Raw genomic sequence first — 15,851 nt, 5'->3', positions numbered from 1 at the left:
TATTTCACATAATTTCTTCAATTCCTTTTAGAACATTCAGACATCAAATTTTAGGCAAAAATAAATATGCTGAATATTCTTTTAAAGCTTTCAGATCTGAGGTCAGATTTCACGCTAACCCTGGGTTATCTTAATCTAGCTTTGAACAACTACTTATAGTAATGGAACTATAATTTTCAGACTTTTTATAAGTGGTTGAAAATTAATATTACCCCCAAAAAGCAGTCTAAAAAGGAATAACTATACATTTGGGAAAAGGGGTGAAATTAATCCGCCTCATGAACACCTCAATAATATATGTGTGGTTACAATCTGTCATTGAGTTAATTACACTCGTCACGTTTTAAGGCGGCAGGTGTTTTTTAAGACGTAAGATGGACATATACCAATTCACACCGAAGCAAGAAGTTTCTTGTATTCATAAAACTAGCTCGAGTAGTATTCTAAGCAGTTTCTACAATAAACAAAAAGATTTGGTCAAAATTAAACATCCAACGTTTCAATTGAGTAAGTTAAATTGAAAAGATATATATTATTTGAATTAACTATGAATATTGAGAGTAATATCAATGGTTTTTGGAATAAAGAAATAAATTTTATATTTGAGGAAAGACTGAATTCTTTTTCGTATAGTAGTTAGCTTGAAATGCGAATGTCTCTGAATGAAATAAATAAATTAAAAGTCGTTTAGAGTGAGCACGTAGACATTTAACAGGTGAAACGGAAGTTTTATCGTTGTTTTGATAACATTTGCTGAGTCACAAGAATTCATTAATAATTCGAGTGCTTCGTTCAGCATGATTTTAAAATGCAAGACAGGAGGGATCGTTTACAGAATATTCAGAACGCCACAGCTTGGGTGATTTTCCAGTTTACGAAATCTGACCACATCACATTGGCTCTCTTCGACCTATACTGGCTTTCTGTATTTAAGTTGCTTCTTTTTGTTTAAAAGTCATTAAACAATCTAAGCCGCCGCCCTACATTAAAGATCTTTTATCTTTTCAAACTGCCTCTAACTACACGCTTCGCTCGTCCACACAATCTCATCTATTCGTTCCACTGGTCAACTGCTCCACAATTGGGGATCGTGCTTTTGCTCGTGCTGTTCCTGCTGTATGGAACTTGTTGCGGTTATCAATCAGATCCTGTAGCAGCCTAGCTACTTTTAAGAAACAACTCAAAACATGTCTTTTTAGGAAAGCGTTCAGTATTAGTTTATAGTTTTCAATTTAATGAAAGCGCTTTTCAATATGTGCATAGTTTTGGCGTTATATAAATGTTTTATTTTTATTATATAAAGGGGGGATTGTGATCCCGTTCTATGCATGAATTTTAGAAAACTTACGATTCACTCGTACTTTAAACAGTATTTCACTGGTCAAAAATTTAGAAGAGAAACCTTCAAATCTCACCTTACCTTCCCTCTCCGTAAAATTAAACCTTTTCCATCCTTACATAACTCTCCAAGTGTAAGGATGTTCGCTGTCTGGGTCTTTTTCTTTTTCCTTAATTTTCTATTTTTGCAAATCGGTAATGTTAGCTTAACCGGTTGAACATTTACAGTAGCCCTTTGTTTACACCTAGTTGTATTCAATAGTAATTTGGTCAAAAATGTTCGATATCTCTTAAAGAGATGTTTTCCAAAACGTCAAAATGTTTTAGACCCAAGATATATTATAAGTGGATTTATATACACAAAAATTAAAGGGAATAGTTTTATATATTCATCTATTCATTTATTTTTGCATAAATTTTAAATCTACGTTATCTAATTTACTTTTGTTTCCTTTTGTTCAGGAAGAGAATACATCGTCAGTGTGTAAGAAAAATCTTAACAGTGAAAATTCACATTGATGATATTTTTTTTATTATTAATATTTATTTCTATTATTATCTTATCATTGTCGACCCTGTTCAGAGCTAATGTGAGGGCAAACATCCTCACGCAAGTCTCATTTAGTTGAACCATGTATTCTGTTGAAAACCTTTGAGATCCCTTTTGCTATCATATATTTTACAACATTACACTGGATCTTTATAAGTCGTTGCAGGCCTAAGCAACGATTTTGTGTCCCCATTTAAAAGTTTTAGCACTTCCGAATTCAAGGCGCTGGTTTTTCAATAGCGCTGCCATCTACAGTACCAATAACAACAACAACTTATACTTCGCGTCACGATTCGTATTTAATTTAACAAATGAGGAAAAACCTCTGGAACTAGTGGAAATAATGCCGCACTCGACAGTGGGTCTCGGAGGGTGGGGGGGTTGCGGAAGGAAGAGGCAAAGTAATACGAATAATGCTCGATCGCTCAACAAATACAAAAAACTTTACTTTTTGAATGTTTTCTTTTGCAAACTGAGTTGATAATTTATTGGCTACTGAAAAGAGTTTCTACAGCTGACAATTAGAGCGTTAACCCTTTGATTGTAGGAGTGAATGGCGAAGAACTAACCCTCGAAACGTCGGCTTTAGAAACTCTTCATGGTGGTCAACTGCATTATCAACTCAGTTGACTGAACCAAATTGTCTTATAGTAGCCCACACTGATGCAGCAGCACAGCTTCTTAAGAAATTTACCCCTTTCTTTTTGACTACTGCCGTTTTACGGTTAGCCAATCAGATTTAGTCACATGCACATTTCCGCTTTTGGCGCACAATAGCTGTAAGCATTCATTTGATTTCAAAGCAAAGTTACATGTTTATTATCAAATTGAGCGTTTCTTGGCATATCTTAATAGAAAAGTTTTCTCATGCTTTACAATGACATTTACAATGCCTCGAATAATCTTCGTCATGTATAAATAATATTGTAAGCTGATGATCACGATTTCACGTTGAAAGCAAAAGCTAGAAAGAGTTCTAACATCTTCGCAGAGCTCTTTTAACAAGTCCCATCTGTCATAACACATGCAAAATTCTATGAAAAAAAAATAACTTCCCAGTGATTTCTAAATAAATTAGCAACGTTGATAAACTTATATTTGCATTTAGCCTCATTAAATAATTGATTATATCCATGACCTTAATATAAAGAGTCTTTATAAAACATGCGAACTCCGAGGTTAAGATTTCGTGTTGCATTGCCATATATCACAGATAATTAACGTAACAGCTCCTTTAGAGCAGACCCATGAAAAATGGATCTGAAAATATCCCTATCACAACTCGGGAACTTGACCCGTAGGAGCAACTGCTTTTTAGGTGGGCCTTAGGCGGCTGGAGGGGGTTAAACGCATTTTTAGTGATACGATCACAACCTCATAGTTTGCATGTTATTGAAAAGTGCAGTAAATTATCTAATTGTATGTTTGCATTGGACCCAATTCTAGTTATAGTCTGGGTTCTCATGAAACCCGTTTCCCTTAAAAAAAAACAAACAAAAAAAAACAGGTAGGTTCAAGGAAGGCTTTGTGAAGATTATTTTATAAAATAATATTTGTGGTGTAAACCGAGTCATTGCTTCCTTGGTAATAAAGGCACTTGTGAAAGTGATATCCTCGTAGCTAAAAACAGGTAAACTTCCTCACTTGCTTTACGCTTCAGCAAAAATTTTCTGTATCGGAATGTCTCACCCGAAATGACTCCCGCTTATGCTAACCCTCTAACAAACTTAAAATGGCGCACGCGATCTTTACAGCGTAGAAAGAAATCCGTTTTGATATATATTTAAGATAATAAGGTAGTAGAGTTCTGTTGGTTTGGTCTGAAACAGTTCTGCACTGATTTCATCAGAGTGATTTCCTGTTCGGATTGTTCTCTTGTTCTTTTCAAAATGCCTCATCAAAACTTTTGTCTTGGCTTTCTGTGGGCATGTGATGGTTATCACCAGCACCACCATTAACATGGCCATTTGAGCCAAAGCCATTTGTTTTAGAATCAGATATCTTTGGTTTTGTGACGTCATCGTCTTCGGTCATCCTGTTGATATGAACCTCGGAGAGCATGATGTCTTGGCTGACTCCTCCACTCAGGTTTGTGCTTTCTTTGTCAAAGTGTTCAACGTCGTCCATGTGACGCTCCATCTGGTATGCCGCAAAGAAGTAGGTCAGCGTTACTGCAAAGAAGTCTTCAGTCATGTTACCATAGATGGCGTACTTTTCTCGAATGGAGTAACGGATAGCTGTGGCATAAGCGAAGAATCCAATCAAGATTGTCCATCCAATGTAAGAAATTCCCTCTACCGCTGGCTCAAGAGCCATGCAAATAACCCAGAGATAAAAGGGAACAGCCAGGGCCAGCATATAAACATATTTTCGGTCTTCTCTACTAGCGATCTTAGAGGCAGCTTTCCCCATGGAATACCATGGTGCCACGATTGCAATTAAAACCTTTTGGACGCTTGACATGGTGGGTTCAATCAGAACGTCCAGGAGACCAGTTGAAAAGTGTGGGCCGTGGGGATCTAAGTCTCCAGCTTCTATTTTAACTGCTCTCCATAAAGCCACGCACATGAAACATAGCATAATAGTGTAAGGGACGCCAGATGCTATGGACACTGCTTGTAGAGCTTTCAGCCCGTTAGTCCCACCAGAGTAAAGCAGGGCTGTAGCACAGGCACCTTCTGTTAAAGCCCAGAAAACGCGCTGAATGACGGGTGGTTCTTCTTCGCCATTTGCTGAGAGACAGTCGATCACCAGGGAACCGCTATCGGAGCTTGTTACGAAGTAAAGGACAATGCTTACAAGTGAAACTATTGATAGGAACATCCCCAGGTCACCGTGTTGGTCCATAACATCAAACCACATTTCTTCTGTTTTTCGAGACGAAAGCCGAACGAACTTCCCAGTGGCGTTAGTGATGTTGCGAGATTCAGCATCTCGTTCCATTTTCAAACCCGCGCTGCCAAAAATGCAAAACCAGAGGAACGAATAAATTATTGGAGCCGTCATTGTGGCGTTGATAAACTGCCTAATGGTTCTTCCTCTTGAAATCTTGGCGATGAACATTCCCACAAAAGGGGACCAAGCGATCCACCATCCCCAGTAGAAAATGGTCCAAGTTCCCATCCAGTCTGGGTTGGACTTGCCATCCGGTGCATTATTTAGTTGTGCGAACGCATCTGTATGAAAGCCGAGCTGAATGATCCACTGCATGTAGTAGCCAACACTTTGAACGTAAACGTTGAGTATATGCCAGGTGTCCTGAAAGAAGAATGTAACAAGCATAAGGAACATTCCCAGGATGAAGCAGATCTCGCTAAGGCGGCGAATTCCAACTTTCAGACCGCTAACCACTGAGGCTGTGGCACATGCAGTGACACACCAGATAATGATGATTTGATTACTGGTTGTGATTTCAATCCGGTTCCAAAGACGGTTAAAGCCAGTATTCATCTGTATAACACCCAGTCCAAGGCTGGTGCAGACGCCGAACATGGTGCAGACCACGGAAAGTATGTCTACTGCGTCACCCATCCAGCCAAAGATCTTTCTGCCGATGAGGGGATAGAAACAAGAACGCACGGTCATGGGAAGACCCTGCCTGAACCCAACAAATGCAAGTAGCAGGCCGACAATGACGTACACGATCCAGCCGTGAATACCCCAGTGAAACAAAGTAACATTCATGGCATCCTGAGCTCGCTGATTGTCATTGTACCTAAAAATAAATTATCGGTGATATTAATAGTTACTATTAACAAATAAGTTAATGATCATTGAAAACCAACAGCATAAAACATGAGACGCTTTTTGAGCTCGTTGCTGGCCTTACTTACAGAGTAGAGACCACATTTGATGTATTGTTTCAAAGTCTTTTATACAGGCCCAAGTGGCCCATGGGGCCGGCGCTTAACTCCGGTTTCATTAGCATGAAGCGGCTGGGAGTATTGCTACTCCCCACTGGATGGGATGCTAGTCCATCCCAGGGTTACCCCCAGCATATTTGCTGGTACCCAGAAGAGAAGCACTGTAAGAGTAAAGTGTCTTGCCTAAGATCACAACACAATGACCACGGTCAGGGCTCGAACCCGGACCACTCGATTCGGAGTCGAGCGCACTAACAATGAGGCCACCACGCCTCCACCTGTATTGTTTCAGGATGTGATTAAATCCCTTTTTCAAATTACTAATCGTGCATATTTTGTTGTTATGAAGTATTACCTGCGATAGTAACGGTTTTTAGTGTCGGAATAGTGCCACACAGGTTCGGCTGAGAAGAGAAAAAAACATGGGTTAAGAATATTGTGAGCCCTTCCCTTCCACCTCACCTCAGGTCTTTCCCTTCCCTTACTCGAGGTAACAGTCAAGCTACTTGTCGATACTTACGTCAAGAGACTATAATCTAGCTTGTATATAGCCGTTCCTCCACATCCAACCATCACAATTAATCATTTTACTAAAAAGTGTCGGAGACTTTATGTTTCGTGCGTGACACATATCAGATAACAAGTATAAACATTACATCAAGAGAGACAATTTTTTAGTGAAAGAGACTGTCATTTGATATCAAGAGCTAGAAGCAACGCCTTTCGTGATTTTGGGACATTGATTGGTGTGCATGATCGACGCAACCTTGAATAACCTTTTATATCAGTACTTAGCAACAACCAATCACAATGTGGAGAATGTAGTATAAGAGAGTGATTTCGTTACGAGTTATTCAGAGTAGCTCATTACACACCCGTTGTAACTGAGTAAATACGAGAGTAGAATTAAGCAGTTTAGCTTAATCTAGTCTATGGATTAAGTCTAGTTCGCTAGGATTCTATCCCTGGTAAACGGGGCAAAGTTTACGAAAAAAGAGGTATCTCCCTTGGTTATGAAGAATGTTCTGAGTATATCAAATCTCTCACCCCATTCCCCCCCCCCCCTTTTTCTCCCTCCTTCCCTCTCTTAAGTATCTGCGCTCCTCTTAAATTATAAGGGCGCGCCATCGATTGATAAAGGAATTTTGATTCTATGATTCAGTTTTACTGTGGTATGGTAGATCATTCGAAACATTTAAGATGGAGCAAATGCACCTTTCTTGTGAAATATTCTGCCTTAAATTTCTTGCCATTTGCTTATCATCTAAGAAAAGCATAGTCACCGCAAATATAAACAGCGTTTTCGCGAATATATTTTTTTCAAATATGAGCATTTGTTTATAAAAGGCGTTTGGGTGGAGGTAGCGGTATGAAACTACAACGAAGCGTGATCCGAGTTGATTAGGGGCTAGTCATTATTTAACAAATGGTGGGTTGATGATTTTTGGGGAAAGCATATGGTTTTCAATAGATCGGAGTGAGGATTAGTCGTTGCAAGGATAAAGGGGGAACTACAGAAAATTGACCGCCAACTAACTACCAAAGAGCGAGGATCATAAAAACATCACAGAGCCTTGGGGGAGGGGAGAGGAATTAGGTACATTCCGGACAAGCAAGAAAGGGAAGCGTAAATACTTCTACCATCCAATTCGTAATAAATGCTACTGTAAAACTTGATTTATTTGCTAATCTAAGGGTCCAAACTCAACCTTCTCGTTCGTAAGGCCGGTCAAAAGAAATGTTAAACCCTTCCAAATTGGCCAAGGTCAGTTTGGTTCAAAATGTTCGCTTTATGTTACCGACTCTGAATTGTTTATCAAAGCTCATAATTTGCGTGACTTGAATCTTGTTTGCGTGATTAGCGCGATCAACGGAAGAATTTCCGTCTGAAGAGGACCTCAAAATAGTAATCGTATTTAACTATAACACAGATTTGCTTCAAATCTTTCAAAGATGTCTGGGTGTTCGTGAACAGGTCTGTACAGGTTCTGTCAATTATGTGCTTTTGAGACAAATGCCAAATGGTTTAAAACAAAACAAAAAAAGGTTCGTTCAAAGCTTCGCTCCTTGGCTTGATAGAACCGTACATCAGTTTTTGATGGATATGTTACAAATTCAGTCACAAATAAGTGTCCAAGTTCCAATGTCTGGAGCAAAGAAATTACATATTATTCACGTTTTCGGTATCTGATGACACAGATGTTCCTGAGAAACATCGCGTGCGTAGTTTTACGGCGATGACGTGTCGATAAGTGAAAAGTAGGGGCATTTTCGATTTCTTTCATTTTCGATCCAGTTAAATGGAAAAAATACAATAGAACATATCTCTTTTCAGTTATGGAATGCTTTTATCGTCAAGTAAACTCTCTCGGCGTAGCAAGATACTTTGACGCAATCTCCAACACGAGCGCAGCCCTACAGGAAAAACAGGAATTTGAAATCTGTGAATATGTTGGTATCTAATTGCACAGACCCCTCGCTGATCACGGGTTTGATTGAAGTAAAAAAAACACAGGTATGGCAGGTTTTAAGGTATAGACCAATTATAAACGCGCCGAAACATTACAAGCTAACGAAAGCGGATCAACTCACGAAACTGCCGGGAAATCACTGGAATGATTGACATCTATTTTCTCCATAGCAAATTATAACCCTTTTAGGTCTGTCTAACTACGAAAATATGGAGAAGTATCAGGTAAAGGAAACATTTTCCATACTGAAAATACGCCTGAAAATTTTCTTTCTTTTATTAACGTCTATAACACAATTTTGTGATTGGTGAGAAAAAAACAGTGACAAGTCGGGCTATCATAATCTACTAATCGAGCAACCACCAATTTTAAATAACAAAATTACTACGGAAAAACGGGTATGTTCTTACATAAGGTAAAAAAAGCATGTGTTGCCTTACAGACAAGGCAAATATAGATTTTGACGAGCGCGGTAGTGCGTTTGTCCCATTAGACTGGTTTTATACAAGCTAAAAACCGGTACATACCAACTCCGAAGAAAAACAAACCGACGCCTATTCCAGCGGCGAACAGCATCGTGAAGTAGGATGCGTCGCTGAAATCCGGTTTGTCATCAGGTTTTCCCAGCTTCATTTTCCCGTATTTCGAGAAATACAGGACTATAATAAACACAGCCCATACATCTTGGGTACCAATGTACATCCAGGTGCAGGTGTCGGTGATCCATATCATGGACTTCGTCAATTCTTTGTAAGCGAGATCTGCTTTGACCGCGCAAAATATCACGAAGCCCCAAATAATTGCGGCTGAGATGAAAGTGACGATGGGGTTAATTCGAATATTTACTCCAAATCTTCCAATTTTCTTTCTGACTCGAAGCCAAGTGAACTTCTCCGAAACGTTATTATCAACTTCCATTTTGGCAGTGCGACACGTTCGGTTTTAATAGTACTACTACCAGTTACGCTTCTTGTGGCAGAGAGCACGAATCGGTTTATTGTCCGCTGATACACGAGGCTCCTTAAATATTGATTTTTTTTCGATGGAATGTGATTGTGTAACACCCCCCCCCCTTACACGCCCACTGGACTTGTCACTTTTGTTTTCCTTCTGAATGACAGGATTTAGGTTTCGCTCCAACTTTAGCACGTACCAGGGTTATTACTGAAGCGCGTAATTTTACTGGATAGATCATCAGGCTAACTCTGATAATTCACTCGCTAATGGGCCTCTAACTTTGATTTGATTTATTTTTTCTCGGTTTTATCGCATCTGAGATACACTCAAGGTCAACCTGAAGGTTGGTGCAGTATTAAGTGCGTCACGTATGAGCGCCATTTGATGCACGTGCGAGGCATATCACAATCTGTCTCTGCAGGTAAAAAAGCTGAGCTTCTCTAACATTTTCTGCGAAAACGCGGTCGAATGGACTCAAAGTGTAGAACAGATCACTGCTGTAATGACGTTCTAATTGTCAGATTTATGAAGGAAATGCTCGTGCTTTATACAGATTATCGACAAAAAAGTGACCTTCGAACCGACAAGCCACCATAACAACGTAAACGACCAAAGAACCGGAATTGCTTCCTTAACCTTTCATCTTGTTTAGATAGATGACTCAAAACTGTTATTTCGCAGTTAAAAATTCTCATCGAAAAAAATTACACAAGACACTTGACTGAGAATCGCTGAGCGTCTTGCGAATGACACGCAAAAAGCAAACAGAAAGTGACTGATAGATGCTTTCTCTTCGTAGCTACGAGTGAAAAGTGAAATAAGAGTTTCGAAATTAAATGTTCAAGGGAATTTCGTTCGCAAAATTGGAAACTCAAGCCTTTTATTTGACTTCAGTAAATTCTTCTACCAAAGATAGACACATCACTAAGGAGAGCTGAAGTAGAAATATTTCCTTATTGTTTTCATAACCATTTATGTAATAAGAACTAGACGTTATTGTGTGTAATCAAATCTATGATAATTAAAAAATTCTTTGCTGATCTGTCAGATGTAATCTTTAACCTTTTCCTTGTGGCAAGAGACCAATCACGTGAATGGAATTTGACGATCTAATTTATGCGATTACGGTTTTAGAGCACCATTACTTCCATTCCATTTGGATTTTCTTGGTTACTCAATGAAAGTGCTGACTGATATTCGAGAAGCAAGCGCCACACAAGTGGAAACAGTCACGCAAACCACAGTAAAGACTCACGTCATCTATAACAGTGAGCGAATAAGCAGCGATTTTAAGCGACCAAATTTCTCTGAACTTCTTCAGATCATGCTGCTATTCTGCCATTTGTGACCGGAACTATCCAAGAATTAATGAAAACTTTGACTTAATCTTATTAGCCATTATCCTTACGCGTTTGTTGCGTTGCGTTTAGTTTCTGAATGGATCTTGTGGTGGTCCCCTCAGTCGTCGTGACTCTCTTTCTAATCTTTTATATATTTACTTTACTTTCAATTATTTGCCATCACTGCTTTAAAAAAAGAAATCAAGTCAACGATACGTCTTCTGACGTTTAACAGATTAAGATTTCTAAAACAAGTATTATCCCTCTCTGTAGTCGAAAAAAAGGCTGGTAAAGATGGGCGAGCATAAAATGTGGATTATTGAACGTGATACACCAGAAAGGGCTTCTTAATCTCGAGATGTATGTCACAGAAAAACGTTTCGCAGTTTACACAATCTGACAAGAGGAAATATTTGCCAGGGACTACCATGACGACATCCTCATGTGACTCTCTCATACGTCTTAGAATCTGTCCTATTCTGAGCCATTCCTTCAGAGAACATTCCATCTCGAAAACTGATTGCTCTCATTCTTGTTAAGTTTCAATACCATGAGTTTCTTTTCTTGAAAATATTTCTCATTTGGCAAGTACTCCGAAACGTGATTTACTTCGGGTCCTTGAAAAAATATTTGTTTTGCTCAATCTGCAAAAAACGCTTAAAATAATATCGCGTTTCGCAGTCAGGGCAATGTTTTCTTTCTAACTTCCGCTGTTATTTGGGTTACAAGGAAATTGGCTCTGGTTAGTCTTTGCTAAAACGAAAAACCAGTCATGACCGTTGGATCTTTTAGTAGAAAATGCTTTTTTGATATGTTGTTGATTTTCATCAACATATCAAACAAGCAACATCAACGTTGCACTGTCAATTCGTTGGTCTGCTTTGTGCGTTCAATACAGCCGGTGACTGGCCCCTATAAAAAGGGGGAGAGGGTGAGGGTGCTAAGGATCACTTGGGAGGATCCCAAGGTAGTCTTCTCTCAGTCGTGACCTAGTTGAAGACAAGATCTCTGTATTTTGCTTCCAATTTTACCGCAAGAAACTTGTGCTTAAGTACTTTTAATTGGATTATGCACAACTTTCAACTGTTCCGGCGGTTGAGTTTTTCCCTGCGCAGCGAAACGTACCCATTTTGCCATGATAAGGAGTAGTTTCGCCCCCAGAATGAGGGGTCTTCGGTCATGACTGCATTCAGAAAATTCGGCTGCGATGTAAGGTAGCCTCACCTTGGGAGAAGTTTGGGAGAATGTGAGTTTGAACAGGACTATAAGTAAAGGTTGAGAAAAATAACGCACCAAAGATCGAGAACTCTTTCGATCGTAAACCGCAACTTCACCTATTTATTTATATTTGCAAATGTAAATTCAAGTGGTTGAAAACGATTAACTTCCTTTTTCTGTCAGTTAGTTCATAGTTTACGCCTGCTGTGCAAACGAAATTGACGTCAGAGTTTCGTTTGTATTTGTCAAACACATTCTGTGAGCGTTGTAGTTCTCTGTGGTTCCAATTAATTCTATAGAATGGATCCACTGATTAAGAATATTTTGAAAGAACTCGTGACGGACATCCGTGCAAGACTACACCAACAATCGCCAAAGGCTAGGAGGCGATGTAACCTTTAGGAAAAACACTGGCCTATGAGTGGGCGTTGGACTTTAGCACGTTTTATAGGCAACTTAATAATAAATCAGCTGGTTTCGAGTGTTGCTTACCCTCACTTATAGAGTAGTTGAATGCGCTCAGACCACAGCGTTGAAAGTGTGTCATAAATTGACGTGTACAGTTTATACATCTCAAGGCGAACACTAATATTTGGGCGAATATTTTTTTTGTTTCTATCATTAATTAAAGAACTCGACATTTCTGGCTTCCCTATTTTTGTCATCACTTATCGATATCACCAACTCACTGCCGTGAGGCGCTTTGTGTTCACAGTTGCAAGCATTTTTTTCGGGGAAGCACTCAGTTGATCGAACACTCTTTCTGCCAAGAAGTCTTGCACTACATCCATAGCGCCTACATCCTGGCTATTTTGGTGATTTTATGTATATGTGCGTAGTTTCGGGAAGACCAGTAAGTTGTCGGCTGGCTATCAACATCGTCTGAGTCCATTAAACTTTCAAACGGGAACAAGGAGCATAGACTATTTCAAGTTTTTTCAAACTTCCTTGTCTTTTTCTTCTTTCCTTTTCTTTACTTTCTTGTTTGATAGGAAAAAAGAAAGGTTTGCCTTTTACCGTCGCAGCTCCCTGATGCGAGTGACGACTATAGGATGAGAGAAGAACTTCAGAAATCAATTAACTTGTATTTTCGACTCGGGTGATGGATACTTATTGGCAACGGGTGACTTACCCTGTGGTTTTATTTTTGCAGTTCGTTCCTTTTAGCCTCACAGTCGCCCTGCTGTGCGATCCTTTTAAAAAATGTGTGACATTTCAGGAAAACCTCTTCACCGCTCGGTGATTTTCCGCAGGAGAAGCAATTTTCAAAGACTTAATTTGTAATATACTTGTGGTTCGCTTGGAAAACAGAAAAGTGGAAGCGGAGAATGTTTATGTGGAGAGGTCTGCGAGTTCTTACCCGTGCACCGTTTAATAAAGCTGGCGCTGTGTGTCATATTAGCACCTGCTACTGGTGTTTTTCCCAAAAAATTATCTCCATTTTTGAAAAACAGATTTTCTCAGATGATTTGATTTAAATAAAGATTTATGCTTTAGCTATCATACATACTGCTTAATCTCGACACCACTTCCCGCCTTGCTTGCGGACTGAAATCACAGTGAGGTGTTATTCTTCTTTTATATGAAGCGCGAGCTTTCCGCCGCAATACGGTGCCGGAATGACATATCAGCTACTAACCTGTAAGCAAGCTCTGTTGTCGCCTTTTTTTCACGTAGAGCAAGGAAGCAAGGAAAAGAGAGACCTCGGCAAGCATGCGCTGGCCATTGTTTTACTTCAAATCAGAAAGAGCAAATAACAGCGACTTTCAGTATAGACCGGGAGAAGGTTATCCTATACGCTATTCCCTTTTTTAATTTTGAAGAGAGAAAAAGTACTGAAAATTAATAAAATAATAATTATTACAAAAAGCAACAACGGACTATCATTTTTTTCCTCCTGGAACGATGTGCTTTTCCGTCGTATTCGCTCTATTGCATATTGTTTATATCTCATGTTACGTGACAATCGAACTTTTCGAAAATCCATTCTTTTGTCTAGACTTGTCGTCGGTGTGATACTGAAAAGGCAATAAATCATCCCTTCGGGCCGAGCAGCTAAGCCTATTGTTTTTAAATTTGATTTCTTTTCCATTTGGTGAATTTGAATAGGTAGTAGCAGGAGGCTTTCGGAAGCAATTATCTTGCGAGACCTCGCGACCCCAAAACGGAAAAGCGTGTGTTAGTATTCTTGCTTACTGGAGTGAGAAGTTCTCGTGACTTGCAAATAAGCTGCGTTTTGTTGTAAACACGACATGAACAACTCAACCAACGGCACTGGACTGATTTCAGAAGGTGACAAAGATGAAACCGTATGTTCCTGGATTATTTCCAGAGTACAGGGTAACACAGAAACAATTTTCACTTGGCATTTTTTACTTGCCGTCTTGAACATCGTGCTTGCAATTACTGCTTCTTGTGGAAATATTCTGGTACTACTTGCCTTGAGTAAGGAATATACATTGTCAGCGCCTTCAAGAGTCCTATTCCGTTCTTTGGCTACCAGTGACCTCTGTGTGGGCATCATCTCGCAACCCCTTTACGCTATCAGTATACTGCTCATTGGAAACGGCCACTTGAAATTGTGCCGCCTCATGAGATATCTAACATTTGTCTCAAGCACAACTTTGTGTGGTGTTTCATTGTTGACACTAACTGCCATAAGCCTCGACAGACTACTGGTCTTGACACTGAAATCTAGTTATTATCGTATTGTAACCCGTTCTTTGGTGATAAGAGTTGTGGTCTTATTTTGGACTTGCAGCCTCATTACTGGCATAGCTTATTTGCTAAGCAGAAGAATCTTTTTCATAGTAACATGCCTGGTGATACTGCTAAGCATCGTAATTTCTGCCTACAGTTACTCTAACATCTTCTTTCTTCTTCGAAGACGGCAGCGAGTTACAATTCGCGATAGCCACACCCGGCTAAACGGTTTTCAATTGAGGAGAGCGCTAAGATTCAAGTCAACAGTATACAGTGCATTGTGGGTTCATCTCACGTTGGTTATATGCTATCTTCCATTTTCGGTACTGGGGGCCGTCGCTTTTCGGATTGGAACACCTCTACCCATATTTATCGCTGGAACATGTACGGCCACGTTAATTTACTTGAATTCAACGATTAATCCCTTTCTATACTGCTGGAAAATTAAGGAAGTGAGGCAAGCTGTGAAGCAGATATTAAGAAAGTGCCTCTAACGATGGAAAAAATATCGAAAAACGATAGCCTCCATCTAGCGCGAAAATATGCCCTTGTTATGTAACTGTTTCGTGCTATTTCAGGCACAGGTCATTATTTACCGCCAGGGAGGGGGGGGGGGGGGAGAGTCGTAGGATTTTGGTTGTGTCACAATAAAAGTTACCTGATCCCATCTTGAGGCTCTTTAGTATTCTAATAATCCCTCCCCATTCAGTCAATTTTTCATACTCCCCTTTTATACTCCAAGAGCGACGACTGACCCCCCCCTCCGTTCCCTAAAAACCATGTGATCCCATCAAAAAAATCCTTCGACTTACCCCCTACCCCCCCTCCTTTTCCACACCCTTATGCAGGCGATAAGTTTTGGTTCATCTTGAGAATATAATAACGACTATATTGTACATAAGCTTGACACAAAAATCATACCTTATATTCCCAGTTTGCGCTTCATTTCGCCGGTAAAAGAAAGAAAAGAAGAGAATTCAGTTTTAGGCACAGAAGTGATCCTTTCAGTATCATATCAAGGCCATGGGCCGGAATCAAAGAAAAGATCACCAACTTGATTTTATTGACAGATTCTCCTCGTCAGTACCATAGGAAATGTACAGAGAACAGTATGGAGAATGTGCATACTGATGTTAGGGTGTAAAGGTCAAGTTGGAAAACATTCGAGCGAAAAAAAAAAAAAAGACCTTCCTTGCAATCTATCAGGTGACGGGCCCTGAATTCCAATTTACTGTTGTTTACTGTTATTCCAGTTTACAGTTGTTTAATGTTCTCAAGAGGATTATGAACCGGGGAAGGTAGTGCAATCATGAATTATGAATCAGGGCAGTTATAGTTACTTTCACTCCCACCACCGTAATGTACTTCAACAGAACACACACACACACACGACTCACTTTGTTACAATTAC

The 15,851-nt window shown here is 39.6% G+C and overlaps 2 protein-coding genes across 2 annotated transcripts; one reads left to right on the top strand and one right to left on the bottom strand.

Moving 5' to 3' along the window:
• Positions 1 to 2,691: 2,691 nt before the first annotated feature.
• On the bottom strand, positions 2,692 to 9,233 carry LOC131796678 (probable glycine betaine transporter). Its single transcript, XM_059114286.2, has 3 exons — positions 8,750 to 9,233; positions 6,107 to 6,155; positions 2,692 to 5,603 (listed from the first exon to the last, which is right to left on the bottom strand). The coding sequence occupies exons 1-3, from the start codon at positions 9,138 to 9,140 to the stop codon at positions 3,773 to 3,775; spliced, it is 2,271 nt and encodes a 756-aa protein (XP_058970269.1). The 5' UTR covers positions 9,141 to 9,233; the 3' UTR covers positions 2,692 to 3,772.
• Positions 9,234 to 13,946: 4,713 nt separating this feature from the next.
• Positions 13,947 to 15,112, top strand: LOC131796847 (adenosine receptor A3-like). The gene has a single exon (XM_059114454.2). It carries the CDS (start codon positions 13,990 to 13,992, stop codon positions 14,932 to 14,934), a length of 945 nt encoding a protein of 314 aa, XP_058970437.2. The 5' UTR covers positions 13,947 to 13,989; the 3' UTR covers positions 14,935 to 15,112.
• The last annotated feature ends 739 nt before the right edge of the window (positions 15,113 to 15,851 follow it).

Source organism: Pocillopora verrucosa, chromosome 1 (genome assembly GCF_036669915.1).
Source record: "Pocillopora verrucosa isolate sample1 chromosome 1, ASM3666991v2, whole genome shotgun sequence".
Classification (NCBI taxonomy): Eukaryota; Metazoa; Cnidaria; class Anthozoa; order Scleractinia; family Pocilloporidae; genus Pocillopora; species Pocillopora verrucosa.
This window is presented reverse-complemented; position numbering and strand designations above follow the sequence as displayed.

What these genes read in the sequence shown, in the direction of transcription:
- LOC131796678 (XM_059114286.2), bottom strand. Translation starts at nt 9,140, where the DNA reads ATGGAAGTTGATAATAACGTTTCGGAGAAGTTCACTTGGCTTCGAGTC. An exon ending in TTTGTTTTTCTTCGGAGTTG is followed by an intron (nt 6,156 to 8,749) that starts GTATGTACCGGT and finishes TTCTCTTCTCAG; the next exon opens with CCGAACCTGTGTGGCACTAT. An exon ending in AAAAACCGTTACTATCGCAG is followed by an intron (nt 5,604 to 6,106) that starts GTAATACTTCAT and finishes ATTTATTTTTAG; the next exon opens with GTACAATGACAATCAGCGAG.
- LOC131796847 (XM_059114454.2), top strand. Translation starts at nt 13,990, where the DNA reads ATGAACAACTCAACCAACGGCACTGGACTGATTTCAGAAGGTGACAAA.